At 42.9% G+C, this 18,880-nt stretch overlaps 1 protein-coding gene across 1 annotated transcript in view; it reads right to left on the reverse strand.

The window, feature by feature from the left end:
• Positions 1-559: 559 nt before the first annotated feature.
• Positions 560-18,880, reverse strand: part of GPR137B (G protein-coupled receptor 137B) — a gene marked incomplete at both ends in the record, with an annotated part of 52,326 nt that continues 34,005 nt past the window's right edge. The window contains 5 exon segments of the mRNA XM_079699129.1: positions 560-671; positions 2,673-2,797; positions 11,445-11,573; positions 13,999-14,148; positions 16,978-17,200. Of these exon segments, the coding sequence (XP_079555255.1) occupies positions 560-671; positions 2,673-2,797; positions 11,445-11,573; positions 13,999-14,148; positions 16,978-17,200 (739 nt within the window).

Genomic DNA, 18,880 nt, shown 5'->3' on the forward strand with positions numbered 1-18,880 from the left:
CTATGCAGTCTGTTGACATTCTGCTACATTGTAACTTTCAACACTGGAGCTGCAATCGGCTTTCTAGATGTCAACTGTACTTAGAGTCTACCAGAATCTGAGCGATCTGAAGAGGTAAGGATTTGAGGAATACTTTAGTTCAAAAGCCTTTAAAAAAAAAAAAAACAAAACCATCAGACCACATACTGTATACTTTTAAAGTGAATTATGCATAAAAGTCTGTGCAAACTACAACATATATTGCAGTAACGTTCTCAAAAAATCCTAGTATATTTTAGCATTAAGTTATATAAAATACATCTTTATAAAAGTACAGAATTTTTTTGAAGTTTAAATTATACTCACTGAAACAGGCAGCCAGGCTCACTTTTTAGTACTAAAATAAGGTTTTTATCAATCTAAATTATTGCTTAGTCCTATGGAGCCATCAGAAACCTGTAACAAAGAAAAATCAAGTCCTATTTCTTAAGGAAACGTGCCCTAAAAATTCAGCTGTCATTAAATTAGTCTTTCTGAAGATTTTCAACTGAGGCATCGTCCATATAACTGTTAACTGATGCTACCCATGGCTTGGTTTGTCAGGATCCAAAATTGAGTCTGGTTGTAAAGTTCCTACTTGAGCCAGGAAGCTGTTAGTTTGTTGTCCCCAATCATAGCAGTCTGGAGCAAAACTTGAAAAGAAAAAGAGAGATTTCAGTGACGTGAAACATTATGCTGACTGTTGATGACATGCCGATTTTAGGTAGACAGAACAAGGGTTTTGTATAAACCAGACGATCCCAAAGCTGTTCAAAGGAGCTTCTTGAAGCCCGTTTTCCCACTAAACAGTACTATGCACAGTGGCTAGAAGGCCACCCACAAAAGTCACCTGAACTCTATAGAGCCCAGAAGTGTAGTAATACTGCAGCCAATCACTATGTATAACAAAACGCTTTAGCAACAAATTGTATCTGAATCCTAATGGAGAGTATAGCTCACTACCTGTGTGTCTTTTTTTTTAACATCTTTATTGGAGTATAATTGCTTTACAATGGTGTTAGTTTCTGCTTTATAACAAAGTGAATCAGTTATACATACACATATGTTTCCATATCCCTTCCCTCTTGCATCTCCCTCCCTATCCCACCCCTCTAGGTGGTCACAAAGCACTGAGCTGATCTCCCTGTGCTCTGCGGCTGCTTCCCACTAGCTAGCTATTTTACGTTTGGTAGTGTATATATGTCCATGCCACTCTCTCACTTTGTCCCAGCTTACCCTCCCCCCCCATATCCTCAAGTCCATGCTCTAGTAGGTCTGTGTCTTTATTCCCGTCTTACCCCAGGTTCTTCATGACTTTTTTTTTCCCGTTAGATTCCATATATATGCATTAGCATACGGTATCTGTTTTTCTCTTTCTGACTTACTTCACTCTGTATGTCAGACTCTAGGTCCATCCTACCTGTGTGTCTTTGGACAAATAACTTCTGTGCCTTGATTTAAAAAAAGTTTTTTTCTGTGCCTCAATTTTATTATCTGCTAGAATGGGAGTAATATTGGTAACTACCTTGTTGGGCTTTTGCGAGTTAATACCTGTAAAATGTTTATAACAGAATCTTACTATACAGTTAGCTCTCAATAATGTACATTATTGTTGTTTTATCATCATTATTTTCCTCTGTGTAATGGAAAGGGGATCTTTTCTTCTTCCACAGAGGCAGTGAGGGCGCCCTCAGCTGTGTCTCTTCCAGCACATGAGAGGTTAGGGCTGCTCCAGCAGGTTACAGAGGGACATACATGGCGAACAGGCAATGCCGTGGGGACTGGAGAAGAGAACAGTTTTAGGGAAGAGAGATGGGACGCCTTTTGACCTGGAGAGTTCACTGACTCCTTTCCCCATTATCTGTGTTCTTTACAGCCGCTGGCTGGGTGGACTGCTCTGCTCTCTTTCCCCCAGCACTATCTTTTATTCTGTCATCTGACCAGGATTTCTCTGCTCCCTGATCCACTGAGAAAGCAAGGTATTCTCCCAGCTTTTTCTGACCCTATAACAAGGACTCCTTTCAGACCTCTTTTAAGGTTTTCTAAGGATTTTACTGTAGTAATAAAGAGCAGAAAAGCAAGCATATCTTCATCATTTTGCCCCAGGGGGAGAAAGAATTTACCTTAATATGTTAACGGTAGGTCTTTAAATTCACAAAGGATTTCATAAGATAAGCTTTCACTTCTAAAAAACACTCAGCCTGGAGCTCCCCTTTCACAGGAACAGTCCAGGGGTCCTGGGAGGACGGGCAGAGTGAAGAGAGGAGCCTGGCAAGCACCAGGTCAGCCCTTCCTGCCCCGCTCGCCCCTGCTGGCCTTGAAGTCCCAGGTTCACAGGTCGAAAGAGGGGACAGGATGATCGCTGAGCAGTGGAGTGTGGCTGAAGCGTCCCTGGGCTGAAGAGTGGGAAGGGAATCCAGTAGCTACCCCACCTCCTGTTTGCAGACCGTGACCGTGGCCTTGGCAGAGGTCGTGAAGCGCATGATCTCAGGAGGTGGGTTCCGACTCTGGTTGCAGTTAGTCTTACTACTCAGACGCTTCCCCTCCTTTTTCTGTTGGCCTCACCCTACCTCCAGCTCCGGAGTTTTATGCAGGCATTTCCGTTTAGTTTGAACCCATTTCATTCGCCCCTCCAGCATGAACTAAGGTCTTACCTTCCCTGAAGTCCCTGAGGGGCAATGTTCCAGGCAAGGTCATCATCACTGTCATATCTTCGAGGGTTGTCAAAGAAATAAGATCTGGGACCAAATCCATGGCTGGGGACCATTCCAGGGTTGGTCTAGAAAGACAGTGTAATGGTTCAGTGTATTTTCAGACACTGTGCCTTGCTCGAGGCAAAGATAAATAACATCTCTTTCTTGCAAGAGACTAAAGATGCTCTATCCACCTGGATGGAGGCACTTGTTCAGCTGGAGTGTTCATTTCAGTTACTTTTTAATTTAAGAGGTATTAACTTTTTCTCTTATCAGTATGGACAAAATCTTCTTTCAGAGTTCTGCTTGCAGCAGTGAATTATCACCGTTTTAATCTCTTACAGAAAAATCAGACAATACCCAAATCAGCCAAACTAGACAGTCCCAAATTAGATATAAACCTGTATAATGATGTGGGCATTCACAACAAATTAAAATAATGAAATGATGAAATTTTGAGAGAGTTTCTTATCCAGTTTCTATAATCTGCCCCTCCTGTTTCTGTCCCCAAGCTGAGTTCACCTCTCAAAAAAAATTACAGTTGTCCACAGGGGACTGGTTCTAGGACCGCCCCCCAGATACCAAAATCCAAGGATGCTCAAGTCCCTTATATAAAATGATATAGTACAGTCAGTCCTCTGTATATGCGGATTCCGCATTTGTGGATTCAACCTGGCATAAAATCCCATGTTTGTTTGACATCTTTGTACATATCATTAGTGGTCTTTTTTTTTTTTTGGCCACACGGTGCAGCATGTGAGATCTTAGTTCCCCAATCAGGAACTGAACCCACACTCCCTTCAGTGGAAGCACAGAGTCTTAACCACTGGACCATCAGGGAAGTCCCTAGTGGTCTATTTAAAAGTTAACCAACAGAGTATGAAAAAAGGTTATTATAGGATGGATATCTATACGTGAATTTCTGCTTTTCTAAGACTCTTCTAGCCAAACACAGGAAGCAAAGCGGAACTTATACAAGGTGGGACACCTTCAAATTTACTATTTATAGCAGTTCAAGAATGTCTAAACAAAGAATGAAGTTGGACCCTTACCTCACACATATACAAAAAGTAACTCAAAATGGATCAAAGACCTAAACGAAAGAGTAAAAATTATAAAACTCTTAGAAGAAAATATAGGGGCAAATCTTCATGACCTACAATTTAGCAGAGGATTCTTAGATATGACACCAAAAACATGAGCAACAAACCAAAAAAACAGATAAACTGGACTTCAAAATTAAAAATATTTTTCCGTCAAAAGATACCATCAAATGAAAAGACAGCCACAGAATGAGAAAATATTTGCAAATCATATATCTTTACAAGGGACTTATATCTAAAATATATAAAGGACTCATAACTCAATGGTAAAAAGACAACTCAAAAGTGGGCAGGGGGCTTCCCTGGTGGCGCAGTGGTTGAGCGTCCGCCTGCCGATGCAGGGGACACGGGTTCGTGCCCCGGTCTGGGAAGATCCCACATGCCGTGGAGCGGCTGGGCCCGTGAGCCATGGCCGTTGAGCCTGTGCGTCTGGAGCCTGTGCTCCACAACGGGAGAGGCCACAACAATGAGAGGCCCACATACCGCAAAAAAAAAAAAAAAAAAAAGTGGGCAGGGAATTCCCTGGTGGTCCAGTGGTTAGGACTCTGCGCTCACTGCTAAGCATCCAGGTTCAATCCCTGGTTGGGGAACGAAGATCCCGCAAGCCACGCACTGCAGCCAAAGAAAAATAGAAATTTTTTTTTAAAGTGGGCAAAAGATCTGAATAGACATTTTTCCAAGGAAGATATACAAATGGCCCATAAGTACATAAAAAATGCTTGACATCATTAGTCATCAGGGAAATACAAATCAAAAGCCACAATGAGATCTCTATCACGGCATCCTGAATCAAAAAGTTAGATAACAGCAAGTGCTGGGGAGGATGACTACTGGGAATGCGGAATGGTGCACTCCCTGTGGGAAGCGGTCTGTCAGTTTCTCAAAAAGTTAAACCTAGAGTTACCAAATGACCCAGCAACTGCACTCCTAGATATATACCCAAGAGACATGAAGACATATGTACAGAAACTTGTACATGAATGTTCATAGCAGCATTATTCATAAGTAGCCAAAAGACGTAAACAACCCGAATATCCATCAGTGGATGGATAAACAAGATGTGGCACATCCAAGCAAAGAAATATTAACTGGCCATAAAAAGGAACGAAGTACTAATACATACTACAATTTGGATGAACCTTGAAAACATTATGCTAAGTAGAAGAAGCCGGTGACAGAAAATGGCATACTGTATGATCCCATTCATATCAAAGTTCAGAATAGGGAAATCTATATTCACAGAAAGTAGATTAGTAGTCACTTGGGGGCAGGGGGATGGGGAGTGATACATAAGAGTATGAAGTTTCTTTCTGAGGTGATAAAAATGTTTTAAAAACTGTGGTGATGATTGCACATACCTGAATATACCAAAAACCACTGAATTATACACGTGAAATAGGTGAATTGTTTGGTATGGGAATTATATCTCAATAAAGCTATTTAAAAAATATATATATATATATATATGAAATGGACAGGGATTCTCAAACTTTACAGTGCATTCATATCACTTGGGTACTTAATAAATTATTTAAAATGTGGATTCCCAGAACCTATCCCAGAGATTCTGAACTGGGTCCAGAACATGGCCTAAGCACCAGTACTTACACCAAGCACCCCTCAGGATTCTGACATGGATGGCAAAGAGCCACACATCGAGTATACTGTTACACCAGCTCTAGTGACGACGCCAAGTGTAGAGGCTGGTTTATACCAACTGTATTTTGGATACAAATGGTAGTTAACTTTTTTTAAAACGCCCTACCTGCAGTATGTGCTTTTTTAAAGTCAATGAGTATGAGTTAAATTATAAATCTCCCCCCAAAAGAATATTTGACCTTTTTCTCCAAGCAATTACAGAAGTTACAGATAGTAATAGATTATTGAGTCATTAGGAATTTAATTTCTTCTCCAAATGTTATTATGCCAAGTAAAGCCACAGTGCAGCACAGAATTAAAATCATGGACTTAGTATGTTAAGTGAAATAAACAAGTCACAAAAAGAAACAAAAGAAAAATAAAATAAAATCATGGACTTAGGAGCCAGGCTGCCTTGGTTTGAATCCCAGCTCTGCCTCCTACTAGCCATGGGGATCTTGAGCCTGAGTTTCCTCATCTCAAAATGAGTATAATACTAGATTTTACCTTACAGAGCTACTGTGAGGATTAAAGAATTTAATATATTTAAAGTGCTTAGAACAGTGCCTAGCATCTATAAATGCTATATAACTGTTAGCTATTTTTAGCAAGTTCTGTATATAATAATGGCATTAACCCTGGTTGCCTTGCCCAAGGGTATTTTATGAACACTGGTGCTTCACCAAGCCAGATATGACACTCAACACCTGCTAATGAGACTTAACTTCCTGAGTATGATATAAAAATGGGAAAGGGTTTTCTATTTATGATTTTGTATCATGAATTCACTCCCTCAGGATGCATTAGGAAATAATGTCCTTTAGGGCATAAAGAATCATTTTAATTCACTAACATGCTACTGTAGATGAGCAGTTATCAGTGTGGTCCACGGACTGCTGGAGGCCCCCCGAGATGCTTTCAAGAATTGACAGGGTCATACCTATTTACATAATTAGCATATTAAGATTCTATTTGCCTTTTCCGTTGTGTTCACATTGGCACCAATGGCACAAAAGCAGTAAAACTGCTGGTGCTTTAGCAGATTTCAAAGCAGTGGCACCAACTGCGCTAGTAGTTACCAGGTTCTTCCCCCACTACACAATCACAGTTAGAAAAAGGTTCACTTAAGAAGGTCTTAATGAAGCAGGAAAAACTGACCAATTTTATTATAAGGAAAAGAACCTGTACAACTCTGAGCTGTAGCTACTTTCTTCATGCAACTTGAAAAGTCATGACAACCATGGTTTTTCAGATGTGGGCATCTGGCAGACATTGTCTCAAAAGTGAATGAACTGAGCTGTCAATTCAAGGAAAACATATGACAGTATTTGTTGCCACTGATCGAATTTGAGCATTGAAGCAAAAATTAAAGCTTTGGAAAACTTGTATTCCCCACCGTGAGCTTGGCAGCTTCCCAATATTTAAAGATTTTTCTGATGATCAGTGGTAATATTAATGAATGATATATATATTTTTTGATATTGTATAATAAAAACTTAACTTTTGGAAGATCTGTATAACTCAATAAACGAGAATTTTCCAAATGACCAACGCATGGTATTAAATACAAAACCATGCATTGCTAAAAGATCCATTCAAAGTGCAAGGTAAGCCAATGGATGTTAATGTATAACACAACCTTTAAAGTTCACTGATATGGTTTTAGATTCCATATTGCAGCTAACTTTTAAGAAATCACAACTTGTTGAGTTTGAGTGTAAGTTAAAGAATATTCACAATTATGCTAATAAAAAAGCTATTAAAACACTCATTTTTGCAACTGTGTATCTCTGTGAAGCTGGATCTTCTTCATATACTTCGACCAAAACAACGTATCACTACAGACTGAATGCAGCAGCAGATATGAGAATCCAGCTGTCTTCTATTAACCCAGACATTAAAAAGAGCCACAGAATTTTAAAACAATGCTACTCTTCTCACTAATTTGTTTTGGAAAATATAGTTCTTTTTCATAAAAAAATTTTATGGTAACATGTTATAGGTTTATTATTTACAATGAATTAATAAATGAGCATTCAAAATTTTCCTCACACACATACACACCTCCAAACAAACTTTTTGGAGTCCTCAATTTATCAATGTAACCCCAAATAGCCAAAGCAACCTTGAGCAAAAAGAACAAAGCCAGCAGCATCACGTCCCCTGATTTCAAACTATATTATGAAGGTATATCAAAATAGTAAGATATTGGCATAGAAACAGATCAATAGAACAGTATAGAGAGCCCAGAAAGAAACCTAAGAATATATGGTCAATTAATTTACAACAAAGCAGCCAAGAACATACAATGGGGAAAGCACAGTCTCTTAAATAAGTGGTGCTGGGAAAACTGGACCACTATCTTACACCATGCACAAAAATTAACTCAAAAGGGATGAAGGGGACTTCCCTGGTGGTGCAGTGGTTAAGAATCCGCCTGCCAACACAGGGGACACGGGTTCGAGCCCTGGTCCGGGAAGATCCCGCAGAGCAACTAAGCCCGTGCGCCACAACTACTGAGCCTGTGCGCCACAACTACTGAAGCCCATGCACCTAGAGCCCGTGCTCCGCCACAAGAGAAGCCACTGCAATGAGAAGCCCGTGCACCGCAACGAAGAGTAGCCCCCGCTTACCGCAACTAGAGAAAGCCCACGCGCAGCAACGAAGACCCAACACAGCCAAAAATAAATAAATAAATATTTTTTTAAAAAAGGGATGAAAGACTTGAAATCACAGAACTCCTAGAAAAAACATAGGCAATAACGTCCTTGACATCAGTCTTGACGATTTTTGGATCTGACTCCAAAAGCAAAGGAAACAAAAGCAAAAATATACAACTGGGACTACATGAAACTAAAAAGCTTCTGCATACCAGAGGAAACCATCAACAAAATGAAAAGGCAACCTACTGAATGGTAGAAAATATTGGCAAATCCTAGATCTGATAAGGGGTTGATATACAAAATATATAAAGAACTCATACAACTCAATAGCAAAACAAAAACAAAACACCACAACCTGATTTTAAAATGGGTAGAGGATCTGAACATTTTTCCAAAGAAGATGGCCAACTGGTTACATGAAAAGATGCTCAATGTCATTAATGATCAGGGAAATAAAAGTCAAAACCACAATCAGTATCATTGCATATCTGTCAGAATGGCTATAATCAAAAAAAAAAAAAGATAAGTGTTGGCGAGGATGTGGAGGAAAGGGAATCCTTGAATCCATGTGCGCTGCTGGTGGGAATGTAAATTGGTGCAGCCACTATGGAGGTTCCTCAAAAAATTAAAAACAGAACTACCACAATCCAGCAATTTCTCTCTTGCATATTTATCTGAAGAAAACAAAAACACTAATTCAAAAAGATACATATACCCCCATGTTCACTGCAGCATTATTTACAATAGCCAAGATGTGGGAACAACCCAAGTGTCCACCAATGCATGGATGGATAAAGAAAATGTGATACACACACACTAGAAATATTCAGCCATAAAAAGAATGAAATCTCCTGATAAACCATAATGGAAAAGAATATGAAAAAGAATACATATATGTATAACTGAGTCACTGCTATACAGCATAAATTAACACAACATTGTAAATCAACTATACTTCAATAAAATTTTTAAAAAAGAAAAAAGAATGAAATCTCGCCATTTGCAAAAATATGGTTGGACCTTGAGGGCATTATGTTATGAAATAAGTCAACTAAAAAAAGGCAAAAAGAAAAAGGTAAATACCATATGATCTCACTTATATGTGGAATCTAAAAACAAACAAACCCCAAGCTCACAAATATAGAAAACAGACTGGTGGTTGCCTGAGGTTGGAGGTGGGTGAAATGGGTGAAGAAAGTCAAAAGATACAAACTTCCAGTTATAAAATGAATAAGTCATGGGGATCCATGTACAACATGGTGACTATAGTTAATACTGTATTGCATATTTGAAATTAGTTATAAGAATGGATCTTGGGGCTTCCCCGGTGGCACAGTGGTTGAGAGTCCGCCTGCCGATGCAGGGGACACGAGTTCATGCCTCGATCTGGGAAGATCCCACATACCACGGAGCGGCTGGGCCCGTGAGCCATGGCCGCTGAGCCTGCATGTCCGGAGCCTGTGCTCCGCAACGGGAGAGGCCACAGCAGTGAGAGGCCCACGTACCGCAAAAAAAAAAAAAAAGAATGGATCCTGAAAGTTCCTACTGCAAGAAAAAAAATTAATAAGCTATGTGTGGTGACACATTAGTTGGACGTATTGTGGTGATCATTTTGCAATATATATAAATATCAAATCGTTATACTGTAAACCTAAAACGAATATAATGTTATATCAATTATATCTCAATAAAAACAAACAAAACAAATAATAATGTATCAATGTAAAGTGTCCTGACGCCAAAAAGTTTGGGAACCACTGCTCTAGATAATACCCTAAACAGTAAATATATTCAAACACAATAGCCAAGTAACTCTATACACATACACAGAGAGTGTGTTAAGGCTGACATGTTTCCCTGGACAATGAGACGTAAGAGTACAAATGAGACTATCCCTATTATTCTGTATTCACTTAATAAAATAGTACTTTGAAACTCAACCAGGATGATTCTTTATACTATTTCTTTTTTTTTCTTTCATTTTAATCAACAGAGATGTGATGGAAAGAACATTAAATATCAAGAGAAAAAAAATTGTACTTTGAGCGACAGTCTTTCACCCCTTGGGACTCAGATGTGCACTCTCTCCTTCAGGCTGCCTTGGGTTTAGGGAGTGTAGTTCCTAAGCCTCTGTCACACTAGGAAGTGGTGAGAAGGCCCATGGAGCCGAGGAGAAGCACAGTGAGCACAGGGATATTTGTTAAGAGGCTCTTTCCAGAAAGCTTCAACTGTCTGTCTTCAGAGAAGGAAAGAAAACAAGGCACTAGACTCTGGCCTGGGGTCCCCTGCCCACCTTCCCCATGTTTCTCTGCCACTGATGGGGAAGCATTTGGGTCTGACTTTACAGAAGCCTCCAGGTGTTCCCAATGCCAGTAAAGGTCAGACAGAGCACAGAACTGCTGTCCTGAAGCTAAAAATAATAAAAGGCGAGGAAACTGACTCTCAGATCTAGAAAACAGTGCCCACACACTCTGTCTTCAAGGGCCCATTGGTCAGGCTGTGCTTCTCCACTACCCACCCTGCTCCAGTATTACTTTTTTTTTTTTTTTTTTCCTATTCCTGGCTCACTAGTGACTATCCAGAGATGAATAAGAAAACAAAAGACAAGATAAAACACAAAACAGGTTACTGTATCTATGCTTTCCCTGCCACCCACACTTTGCTTCCATTGGCCAAAAACCGTTCAGTATACTTTTCTGTGGGCTTCACAGATGAGTGATTCAAAATCCTACCACTGGTTCCTATGGATGGGATAATTCAGGGAGCAAAGCTTCCAGGAGCCTCCCCACTCTACTGGGTTTGGCATTTTCTATCCCACCCCCATAAAGACATTTATATGAAGCTGGTTGAGCAGAAATGTGACCAAATTGGGGGAGTGACTTTAGCATTCTTCATAATAAGGTTGTATCCCCCTATCACTCCACCCCTTAATCACCATCCAGCACAACACAGGGGTGAAGAGCTGAATTACCATTCTCTATTTCCCTTTGCTAAAATAAAGCTTCTATCTTTGGTTCACAGCAAGTCAAAGCTCAAATACTAGTGAGGTGGCTGTTTCATTAGAAAAAAAAGTTAATCACTATCTCCAGGCCTCAAGATGCAACTTAAATTTTTTTTTTTTTGTAAAATAAAGCTAAATTGAAAAACAAATTTCCCTCAAAAGATAATTAAGGGAAAAGAAAGTCTCAATTAAATAGACAAGGAACTTTTCATATCAGAATAGGATGGAAGAGGCTCTCTATTGAAAAATCTAAGAAAAAAATTCCAACTGTATGCTTCGTGATTAGAATTAGGAGATGTCTTCTGCAAATACAAAGTGGTTTACTTACAAGGTCCTTCGCAGAATTTCTAACTCGAAAGAAGTAGACTACTAAGGTGGTAGGTAAGAGTTCCCACACAAAGAGGACCACTCCGAATACTATGTATCCGGCATCTCCCAGCTGATTCTTCAGGTCTGCCTGTTGAAAAGAGAAGAAAATAAGAGAGTCGCTAGGTTGAGGGCAGAGGAAATAAGTTTGATTTGATTCTTTCTAACATGACAGAGACTAATAAATCTAATACAGTGTAATTCTTTCCCCCAAAAATGTGCATGTTGAAATCAGATACTACTAATGGTCCAGACCTCAGGTGGGGAGTTATTTAAACCAGACAGGATAGATAATTATCTTCTTCAAAATATTCAAAGACAGATACTGCCAATCTCTGAGGTTTTATTCCTTCACCCTCCAAGAATCTTCCTTACATCCAAATTAAGTCTCTAAGCTGATTTTCTTTTCTTCAACAACTGAGTAATGAGAATGTTCTGTTGCCTTCTCCCGGTTCTTAAGAGCAGTGTATCATGTGTTACCCTTGGTCTCATCCTTGGGATAAACGTGTCAGTTTTTAAACTTCTCTTCACATTAACCACATCCTATGATTTACCCTTTAAAGCTTTACTGCAGGCTAGATTGTCTAGAAAAAAATCCTCTGAGTCCAGGATGGTGACATGCCAGACCCGTGAGATGGCTGAGTGGATGTGGCGTAGCAGTGCTCTCCTCTCTGTAGGGCAGAGGGAAGGTGTGTGAGGTTGTTTCTGGGCAAGTCGATCACAAAGGCCATCATCTCAAAGGAAGACTGCACCAACATCAAACCATAAAGGGCCAATCCCCTGCAGAATCCTTTTGCCTTCCCTACTACATCGTGTGTAAAGTACAGTAGCCGAAACCAATCGTGCTCTTCTTCGGAAAGATTACTCTCACACTCTGCATCTCAAATTCTACTTACATGTCTCCAAAGTGTGTTGTGTGTGCTTCTTCCATTCTACATAAATAACCCGCAACTTGGGGCTGTCTGTTTGGCTTGCTCCTAGATTATTTTGGTTGCAACACATAGATCTAGATATGTATAAATAAATAGATATCCCCCAAACAACAGAATCTTTTAAATTGTGATATTTTAAGTTCGTTATAATTATAAGCTCTTAATTGAAAGAAACGTTGAAATAATTATTTTGTTTTAAAACCAAATCTCTGTTGTTTAATGGGGACAGAGTCTCCATTTGGGAAGATGAAGAAGTTCTGGAGATGGATGGTGGTGATGGCTGCACAACAGTGTCAAAGTACTGAATGCCTCTGAACTGGACACTTACAAATGATTAAAACGGTCGATTGTATTGTATATTTTACCACAAGAAAAATCCTCTATGTATTATGAGTAAGTTTCTAGTTGATCATTGTTGAACGTTTAGATCCTTATGTGTTTGATTTTTCACAACAGGACAGAGCTTCAGCAGTGCTTTGCCCACCTTCCCCCCATCCTGTATTTGTGCTGTTCGTCTGGGTGAGGCCGGCGGTGGTTATTGTGGCGGTTTTTATCCTTTCTAATTATAACATCTTGCATGTGCCTCTCCTGGACTTCATCGTGTCCTCACAGTTTTAACTTATCATGGTCACTTTATTCTTTCCTCCAGAGTCACAATTCAGTGCAATTCAGTGCAAGGTTTGAGCACCTGGGATTTTAGAAGTGGATTTGTCTAGAGTTGGGTATTCAGTGTTTTTCCAGGAAAATCTCAGGAGCGTTTGCCATTCAATCCAAGAGACTCCTACTACAGACGTTTCTATTTCTTTATTGTAATGGCTTATCTGTGTGGCTCTTTTCCTCAGCAGACACAAACTCCTACTGGGAGGCTTAGGTCTGTTCTTTTTTGTGTCCCCAGCACTTTGCCCAGGGCTGGAGACAAAGAATCGATATTTCTCAAATGAGAGAACACTAATTCTCATTCTTTTTTATTTTGAGCTTTTGTGAAGATGGATGCCATATTATATTTCACTACCTCTGTTCATTTGTTTTATAATTTATGAATTTCTAGAATACATTATAAAAAAAGAAAGAGTTTCATATTGAGATATAAAATGGGCTCTTACTAACACCTTAATATTCTTGGTCACTTTTGTCTAGATTTCCTCAAATGCTATTAGTTTACATGCTCCATTAAAAAAAACTTCATAATTTTATGTATTTTCTGAAACCTGGATACAATTTGTTTTTACCTAGGCAAATTTCACCCTTTAATAACATCATATTACATTTATATGAAAGCACTTAAAAAATTTAAGTACTGCTTGACAAAAGCCCCAGAAAGTAGAAAGGAGAAGGAAGTGTGTGTGTGTGTGTGTGTGTGTGTGTGTGTGTGTGTCCTAGTTTTCTCAGAAGACGTGAGCTGGAACAAGGCAGGAACTATGATCCCACTTTACAGGTAAGGGTGCAGATACCACCCAGGTAAGTGACTCTCAAGGTCACCCAGCTATTTAGCAGCAAAATCAAGGAGCTTACACCTCTCTGCCACGTGGGATGCTGCAAAGCAAAAAGCCACCAATCAGGTGGCCCTCGTCGGCGCCCACTGACCTGGTCTGACACATTGTACCAGTCGTAATCAAAGGAATGGACATTCTTGCTCTGAGAAAACGACAGGATGAACAGGTTGTAGCAGGCTCGGGAGGCGTAGAGCAGGATGACGGTCACACCGACGGCAGTCACCTGACACACGGAGGAGCCCTGGAAGAGGAGGAGCCATCAGGGGGGCGCCCGTTCCGGGCCCAGGACCCCAGCCCCCTCCCAGAACACGGGCTGTGTTCGGACCTGCTAAAGCTTCGATCTCAGAGGCACTGCCGTCTCCTCTGAGCTTCTCCTCCACCCTCAGACCTTAAACCCAACTGCAAACCTCACCTCACGCCACACCCATCCCAAACTTCAAATTATCTTCATAGAGATGCTTCAAAACCTGGGGCTTGATCTGGAGATGCCTGAAAATAGGAGCCATTTGCCTAAGGCCTAGGTTTGGAAGAACAAGAAAGTCAGATGGCTTATTTGGTTAAATCTCTAAACGCCGCTGGCTCAGCTCCAAGGACCCTCTCAGCTTATGAGCCCAGCGCCCAGCCCCTGGCTTGAGGACAACAAGACAACCTCAGAGGGATGGCGGCTGGCAGACAGCGCTGCTGTGGACAGTGGCTCTGGGCGGTGAGCACTTCCTCAAGACCCAGCATCTTCTAGGCGGGAGTGCTGGAGTCTCCATGTGACTCAGGGCTTGCAATTCTGTGAAAATGGGTCATCTGTGCCCCCATTTACGAAGCTATCAATTTCCAAAGTCAGTTAGATGACCCCTGGCTAGAAACGGTTAACTAAAAACCTGAAATCGATTTTTGAGTTTTGTATTTGAAAGTCATTAACTAAATCTAAGCTAGTGTTTTATTTTGCCAGTGGTAGTTTATTAGCTTGTTTGCCATAGGGGTCATCTAAATGGTACTTTGACAATCTAAAACGTGACCCCTCCTATAAAAATCACAATCCTGTCTTTAAAAAGCCATCGCTAGCCCTTATACACGAGACACTATAAATAATAAAGTCAAGGCAAAGTTACGTCTAAAATTTGCCGACACTTCTCAATCAAAAAACGATGCTGCCACAATAACTTCTGGGATTCTGCAAGAGTTCAGTCACGTCACAGGACGCCCTGATGAAGGCTTTGTATTTCTGAAGTTGGAGGCGCAGACTTTAATCTACTGATCACTCCTGAAGACACAGGATCGTGGAAGGCACGGCTGCTCAAGTCTTCAGACCAAAGATGTTACAGCCACACGGGCCGCGAGGCAAGGAAGGCAGGGGGGTGCCCCGGGGCACAGCATCACTGAATTTCCGAAGCAGAGGAGCTGTGAAATCACTCAACTGCTTTACACGTGAGAAAACCCAGGCTCCGTGGGGCGACAGGCTGGTGGGCCTGGGGTCCCGTGGCCAGCCAGAGCCCAGGGCGTCTCTCCTGACCTCCACTCGCCACCAGACTTCTCAGTGAGGGAGAGTCGGGGACCAGGCTGGTGAAGGGCACCTCAGAACCCCTGCTCCAAGCAGCAGACCTGCCCCTCTTTGATTTTTTTTTTTTGCGGTACGCGGGCCTCTCACTGTTGTGGCCTCTCCCGTGGCAGAGCACAGGCTCCGGACGCGCAGGCTCAGCGGCCATGGCTCACGGGCCCAGCCGCTCCGCGGCATGTGGGATCTTCCCGGACCGGGGCATGAACCCGTGTCCCCTGCATCGGCAGGCGGGCTCTCAACCACTGCGCCACCAGGGAAGCCCCCCTCTTTGTAACTCTGGGGGAAGAAAAGGAGAAGACAGGAACTCTAGGGTGGGGGGCACAGCAGCTAAACAAGAGGACGGGCAGGAGCTGCCCTCTCCCAGCGTACAGTCAGCCCACTCAGGGTGGCTGTTCTCTTGCCCTCTGTCCATCCCCTGCCTGACCAGGGCCCGCTTCACCTACACCTACTCACAGGACTGACCTGCCTACGACATACTTGCTCCCAGGGCCCAGCTGGTGATTGTTCTTATCAAGGGGGCGGTGAGGGGCGGGCCCCTCTGCTGGTTTCCCTGGTAACTAAGGAGCCCACCGGATGTCAATCCCCCCACCTTAACTGGTTATCTCCCCTTCCCCGGCCCCGGGAGCGAAGACCACCACCAAGTCCTGCCTGCCGTCCACTGCACTCGGTGGGGTGTTTCTCCAGGACCTTGCTTCACACGTGTAAGCTCCCCCATCTATTAAACCACTGATATCTCTGTTGCTGACTCCAGGCTCTTTCTTTGGTTTTGAAGCTGGTTATGCACAGGGATTGCAGGTCTGTGGGCTGCAGCCCAACACACAGTCTGTCTGGCTCCATCTCTGAACTGTCACCATGAGAGGCCTGATGTCCTGAACCCCGGGAGCAGTTCCCACTCTTCAGGGGGACCCTCTCATGGGCACAGCCAAGGCAGGGGTGAGCCTGGATCTGAGTCTCCCTGCACCACGACAGGGTGGTGGAGAGGAGAGACCCCAGACCCCGGAGCCAGGCTGCGGAGACCAAATCTTGGCCCTGCGTCTCCTGGCTGTGTAACCCGGGGCGAGCCTCTGACCTCTTTTTGCCTCAGTTTCTCTATCTATCAAGTGAGTGATACCTACTCCCATAGAGTTGTGAGGGTTACGGTCGTTTCCACATGCAGAGCGCTTATAAAAGTGCCGGGAACGCAGGGAACACTAGGTGTGTGTTTCTATTAATATTAGTGGCACAATCAATGCCACTGGTCCTTTAAAATGTCACTTAAACCGCTGTATCCATAAACCAGAGTCTTAGCTCTCTGCCAGTAAGTCTGCACACCCCCATACGCTGCAAGCCACCCAGAGCCAACTCTTCTCACATACAAAATTCAAGGAACTACAAGGCTCCCTGTTTTGGCAACCACAACCCGGCTCATCATTTGCAGGAGGTCAGGTGTGAGAGGCATTGGTTGAGTTCTGTTTGCAAACCAGGGAACTCTTTTGAGAACCAGGGGGAACCAGCGGGATCTCGACCACATGTCCACCTTACCTTAGACTCCAAGTAAATGTTGGCTAAGGACATCTTGGAGATCTTGTAGAGACAGATGGACAGGGAGACGGCACACAGCACGAAGAGCGAGTCGTTGATGGCCACACGCACGGAGACGATCCCTTTCCTCTCCCAGGTGCCCGTCTTCACCAGCACTGCACAGGTTAAGTTCACCAGCAGGAAAACGAGGCTGATGAAGAGCGAGGCCAGGTAGAGGGGTAACCTGGGAAGGACCAGAGAAGGGACTGAAGGCACCCTTCCACGCATGCTGCCTGTACATTCTGGATCAATCCACAAGGAAACTATGATTTTTTTCATGCTAGAAGCAGAACATGCCAAAGTTAACACTTAAGAGCTCAGAGTTTGGGGCTGGTAGATGCAAACTATTACATTTAGAATGGATAAACAACAAAGTCCTACTGTAGAGCACAGGGAACTATATTCAATATCCTGTGATAAACCATAATGGGAAAGAATATGAAAAGAATGTCTATATGTGTATAACTGAGCCACTTTGCTGTACAGCTGAGATTGGCACATTGTACATCAACTATATTTCAATTAAAAAAATCAAAAAAAAAAAAAAAAGAGCTCGGTCTTTGGAGGGTTCCCAATCTAAAAGACAAATCAACTACAAACTGTGCTCTCAGGAAGGTCCTTTACCTGAGCCCCGCTTCCCCTGTCCCTGGGAGGCTGTAAGGATCAGAGGGGCTGTATGTACATGGACTGATGCACCCGCTACTCACAAGGATGCAGAGAGCAGAGCCGGGCTCAGAGGCAGGGCTGGGTTTCGGGGAGAGCGGAAAGCATCCTGCACTCTGAGAACCTGGGCAAGATCGCCCTGGGTGAGCCTGTGTCACCATCCAAAAGCAGACTGAATAATACCCACCTTGCTGGCTGTTTTTGCAGATCAAGTGAGATAATGCTTAAAAAGGATTTCAGGGAATTCCCTGGTGGTCCAGTGGTTAGGGCTCTGCGCTTTCACTGCCGAGGGCCAGGGTTCCATCACTGGTAGGGGAACTAAGATCCTGCAAGCAGCGCAGCCGGAAAAGAAAGGGTTTTACCACCAACCCCCCAAAGTCATCGAGTCTGGGCAGTACCCCCTTTGGCATGGGAACACTCACTAGTGGACAGTCTGCAGTGAGTAAGCCTCAGCCTCAGCACTTTCCCCGGGTCGGAAGGGGACAGGCTATGCCACTGGCCATTTTTAACTTGTGGTTTCTCAGAGCTACATGCTGCCTACGTGACCTGTGCAAGGTCTAGAGAGAGGTTTCTCAGATTTACCAAAACCGAAATCAGTTCAAGTTTCCCTCTAGGACTGTCCATATTGTGTTTACTTCAGGTAAATATCACTCAAGAGGCAAATAAGAAACAGACTGGTTTGGCTCAAAAATAGACCATTTAAGTTGAATATGTCCGCAAGTCCCAAAGCAGAAAACCAGCAACTAAAAGCGGGCTTGAAACTAGAAGGTAGTGTTGGTGTCTTCCAAAGCCATCACAGACTGGGTCCTGGTCCCAGCTCCAGCCATCACGCCACTGACAGCAGCCGGTGCAGTGACTGCTGGGAGGGGAAGCACAGCGATGGGGCAGCTGCAGTTTGCTTTTCTGCCATCAGATGTCAGGGTGATGGAATAAACCCCCCACTTACCCAAGCTAATCTGAATGGGATTTTATGTCTTGCAATGAATGATTTACTATCCACTGGCAAAGGCTCTCACGTAATTTTTCTACCAAAGGAACTTGGCCTACCCCACCCCTCCTCAGCCTTCAGACCTTAGCTCAAACATCACTGCTTCCAAGAAGCCTTTCCTGACACCTCCTGCACACCCAGACCTCACTAGACGCACACGATCAGGTCTCCCTGAGGTCCGCTTCCCGGTCCCCTGCACTTGAACTTCGCAGA

This window comes from Hyperoodon ampullatus (genome assembly GCF_949752795.1).
Source record: "Hyperoodon ampullatus genome assembly, chromosome: 1".
NCBI classification, from domain to species: Eukaryota; Metazoa; Chordata; class Mammalia; order Artiodactyla; family Ziphiidae; genus Hyperoodon; species Hyperoodon ampullatus.